Source organism: Sprattus sprattus, assembly GCF_963457725.1.
Source record: "Sprattus sprattus genome assembly, chromosome: 3".
Classification (NCBI taxonomy): domain Eukaryota; kingdom Metazoa; phylum Chordata; class Actinopteri; order Clupeiformes; family Clupeidae; genus Sprattus; species Sprattus sprattus.
Genome location: NC_137922.1, coordinates 52346933 through 52351932, shown reverse-complemented (window position 1 = coordinate 52351932; position 5000 = coordinate 52346933). Strand labels below are relative to the sequence as shown.

The window sequence follows — 5000 nt, the reverse complement described above, 5'->3', positions numbered from 1 at the left end:
AGCACCACAGGGAGCTTTCCACAAGGATTAGACACGGTGAACTTTCACTAACACGTCGCATTTTACTCAGACCGCACAAACATGGCCGTGAAGTAAACCTTCGCAGCCCCTGTCAGCATCCTCATTATGAAAGATGTTAAAATGCCCCCGCTCTGTGCTGCAGGAAAGGCCATGGGCGTCATCTGGCTGGGGACATTTTGCCCCCCCCACAACTTCTGACAACTGAAAATAAAATCTCATTACAGTGAATAGAAAGCTTCTCAAACAAAGCTCTTCATCACCGGTTGAAAGCAGTCTGAAGCCATCATCTTTGTTCCAGTGCATTATGTTAGCTGTCCATCCAAAAATGTATGCTTCTGTCTGAAATGTTTTGTCTTTCTGGCTTTATGTGGTTTTAAAATGCTCTAACAGAGTTTCTGAATGTTGATGCCATTGCAATTTAGGTTCTATTTGGCAATTATAAATAAAAGAAAGAGTTGCTGGGCTAAAAAGAAGTCAGATTTAGTGTAATGACACTACAAACTCTGGTAAGGCTAATCTCTAACTGTCTGCTCGTTCATCATGTCTAGCAAACATTATGCTTCATAACATGAAATAACAGTTGAATTTAGTTGACGCTCACACACACACACAAAGGCTGCTATGGGCAAGAGGGCACATGGCAGGGTGCTGCCCAAGGTGGAGGGTTTGTCTGGTGCCCAGGTGCCAGCTGTTTCAGCTCAGCCAGCCGGTGTCAGAGGTCAACACTCGGAGCTAGGACACTAGGAGCAGACACGTCTCCAGCTCATTTATATCATATCTGTCTCTCTCTCTCACAAAAGCAGAGCTAGGACACTAGGAGCAGACACGTCTCCAGCTCATTTATATCAAATCTGTCTCTCTCTCTCACAAAAGCAGAGCTAGGACACTAGGAGCAGACACGTCTCCAGCTCATTTATATCATATCTGCCTCTCTCTCACACTCTTACATAGAGGCAGATAGACAGACAAACATACATACTGAAAGACAGAGGCACACAGACTCATACATACATACACCAAAACATACAGACAACAAGACATGCCGACAACAAATATTACCAAGAAAAAGCTACAGTGCGTCTCCTCCACATACTACCTAATATCGGACTCTGCAGGTCTGATACAATGGTGGCTGTCATCTGGGGCTGGACTTACAGCTTTGACTTGTTGTGCCATCCCATAATGCCCCTGAGACTGGATTGGCTATGAATCACATAGCCATTACACACAATTACTTCACTGGGAGACATACTGAGGCGGTATCAGAGAAAGCAATTACAGCTAACATAGTCGAACGCCTATGATGTTGCAGAGCTAGTCACTGCATGGACGTACACACACACACACACACACACACACACACACACACACACACACACACACACACACACACACACACACACACACACACACACACACACACACACAACCACACACACACACACACACACACACACACACACACACACACACACACACACAACCACACACACACACACACTCACACACACACACACACACACACACAGACACACACACACACACACACACACACTCACACACACACAGCAGCAGCCTCCATTTTAATCAAGTGGAATAGCTGTTTTAGCTCAATATATCATCTTCCCTTTTCAGCATGAGAAGAGGAACAAAGTGTGTGTGTGTGTGTGTGCGCTAAGTCCACACTGAGGTGAACAGTGGGATGACTGGAGTAGTGAAGCGCTCAGACAGAGAGAGATGTGAGTTAGGGTGTGTGGGGGGGATTGTCTGAGGATATAATCAGATTATTAAGATTATAGATTAAATGTTCAGTCACCGCGACAGGGCAGATTTGCCCTGCAGATACAGCGTCTGAGTCAGTCACACACACACACACACACACACACACTCACACACACACATACACACACACGTATAGTGTCGGCTGCCCTGGGAGGAAGAAATGCCTGTCCCCAAGGATGATCAATGTAAGATAACTGCCACTGTTAAACATCTAAAATCGTTCTCATTTACAGGAGTAATGCAACGCAATGCAACACACACACACACACACACACACACACACACACACACACACACACACACACACACACACACACACATCCCCTGGGGATTCGTGTTAACATTTAAGCTGAATCTCAATGCATAACTCATCACCTCTATAAAAATAAGCAGGTCACCTCAACCCTGGAGATGTCTAACACTACCCTGCCAAACACCTCCAGTAAATTGATAACACGAAATGTGGAATACGTAATGATACCTCACCTATGGGTTGCTGAAAACATGCAGAAAATTGGAGAAACTCACTCAACTTTTCTCCTAAATGTGATTTTCTCATAAACAAGTACATAGGAAATAAACCACTTATATCACTTTAAATTACCAATGTGTATGAATTGTGCAAAATATATACACTTGCCCCGCTTATTTTCAGTTTAGAGATGAGGTTTATGACGGGTTTAAACCAAACCTTTATAAATGTTGCATGTTACTTTATGGCATTGTGAGATTGTCCTAAATGGGAATGCTTTTAGAATGACAGGTACTGTGGAAGTAACCTGTAATCAGAATCCTCCACTTGCCCCTGCCGACTACTTCCTCATCTCAGTTTTTGAAAGGATGTTTTCAAAGGAAGGGGAACTGAAAGCCGTATCCAATTTTACGGAAATTGTATCCATTCAAAAATATTCTCCTGCTCAACAGTCATTGGCTCTTTGCCCTTAAAAAAACAGCTGCTCTGAAAAAACACAAACCCGATTGTCTGACAGTCATTTTCTTATCCACATCCTGCACTGTGTACTTTTTTGCCTCTGAGAATTTTCAGTCTGGCTTTTGTTGATATCACAGCATATTGTGACTGTATGTATTGTGAAATGGGTGTGTGATCTCTGAACAAAGATAACAGACAGCCCTCTATTCTGTTTTTTTTTGGATCTTCGCTCTGCTCTGACACTGTCAGGCATCACCAGAGGACAGAAACAGTTTACTCACTCTTTATTAACTTCACATACTCAGGGCCTGATTTACTAACAGGATTGCGCCCATTTCTGGCGTAAAATAGCGGTCGTAAACATAAAACGGTATTTACTAAGGGGGCGCATTTGAGTAGAGTCGCATATTAACGCTTTGAGGGTGTGTACCTGCAAACAGGTGGGATGGTTCCGAAACGTGGGTGGTAACGCGCTATTTAATGGGAGGAGTGCGCCTAATGATGTATTGCGTCGTATTTACTAAACTGCCTGGTGAGCGCACATCTCTGATTCGCAGGCTAATTCTCCGCCTCATAAAAGCACGTCTTAACCAGGAAGCGCATTTCCACTGAGTCTGAAAACGTTGATATGGCAGCAGCAAGGCGACGACAGAGACAGAGACAGCGAACAGAAATATTTTTTTCAACTCGCATAATTCATATTCATATATATGAAATTAAACTTCCGAACGTAATTGGAGAAATTGATCGCACCCACATGCAAACAGTCCCACCTTCAATCCACGAACACGTTTACCAAAACAGAAAGCACACATATTCAATGAATGTCCAGGTCATATGTGATGCCAACATGACCATTACTTACGTGGTAGTGGTCTGTCCATGACAGTTTTATCTTCCGGAATAGTGCCATCTATCCATGATTGAGCAACGGTGATTTTGGCTACTTGTTAAATGTATTTGTTTCAGTGGGGATATATTGTAGTTAACCCATGTCCCTTGTAGAACGTATTAATCTCGCCATGTACACATCTATATTGTTATAATAGACAGTTTATGCATTAATGCCACCAATAGCATATTATTTATAATCGTGTTCTTTTAAACATCTCGCTGTAGGTGATGGCGGGCAAAACAACAATATAACCCATTGAATCAGGTTCAGTGATTGAGCGAACGTGAACCAATATATCTATCTCGTTATCTATTCGCTGAACCTTAGTTTTTTCTTCCTCGAATCTCCATGGTGGCAGTAACTTGCTGGCAAGTTCTCCAGTCTTTTAACGGTGCGCTAAATAATGATTGCCCAGCGCGTATCTGGCTTGAAAATATCACGGAAAATGAGGGGAAACACCGTGCGTTAATGTGCGCCTGGCAAAGGCGCAGATTAAGATGCGTTCGCAAATCAATGTTAGTAAATCAGGGTCTTTAAAGGGTGGAGTAAGCACAGTTTGCCCAGCGCAGATCTGGCTTGATAAATACCACGGAAAATGCGCACAAACACCGTGCGTTAATTTGCGAACGCAGATTAAGCAGCGCTCGCATATTAGTAAATCAGGCCCTCAGTGTTTCGCAACAAATGCTGCGTACCCCTTGGGAATTGTTCCTCTGCCAAAATTGACATAACTTTTGGAGTACATCAAGGCTCTATGTCTGAGCCTTTGTTTATTCAGTCTGTATGTGTTCACTCTTGGGGGAAGAGTAAGAGAGCAAGGGATTGATTTCCACTGTTGTCGTTTAACATTTTCTTTGATTACATGTGTGTAGGAGTGTTAATGAACATTATATTGCAGCCTTTACATAAAATGAACTACAGAAATGCTGGCTTGAATTGATATTTTAAATGTTTTGATCTTTGTATATTCAAAAAAAATTACAATCTTCATACACAGATATCAGAACAAAACCACATCAGAACAAAAGACACAGTCAGTCATACAGAGGACTCATTTTCTTCTCATTCACACACACATTCATCTTAAGACTACCCAAGACGAGTACTCACAAAGCCACTCTCATTCAGTCTAGTCTCCCACTCTCATCTCACTCACATGTTGCTCCTTCAAATCATGTACAAATCAACAGCTCAGTTGACTCTGACTCTGTTTGTTACCCAGGAGGGATTCGTTTCAAAAACTCCTCATTCCTTGAGAGTGTCCTCCTGTTTTATGTTCTGCTAACTGAAACAGGTCTGATGCTCACCTTTCTGCAGGGCTGTCGGGGTCAATGTACGCAATGAGGGGCGGTGAGGTCAGGGTTTCCGTGG

At 42.9% G+C, this 5000-nt stretch overlaps 1 protein-coding gene across 1 annotated transcript in view; it reads right to left on the bottom strand.

The window, feature by feature from the left end:
- Nucleotides 1–5000, bottom strand: part of grip1 (glutamate receptor interacting protein 1) — a 199734-nt gene that overhangs the window by 35969 nt on the left and 158765 nt on the right. Inside the window, exon 11 of the mRNA XM_080835056.1 lies at nt 4937–5000. This exon is cut by the window's right edge and continues 123 nt beyond it. Coding sequence (XP_080691182.1) covers nt 4937–5000 — 64 coding nt within the window. The remainder of the gene's footprint in view (nt 1–4936) is intronic.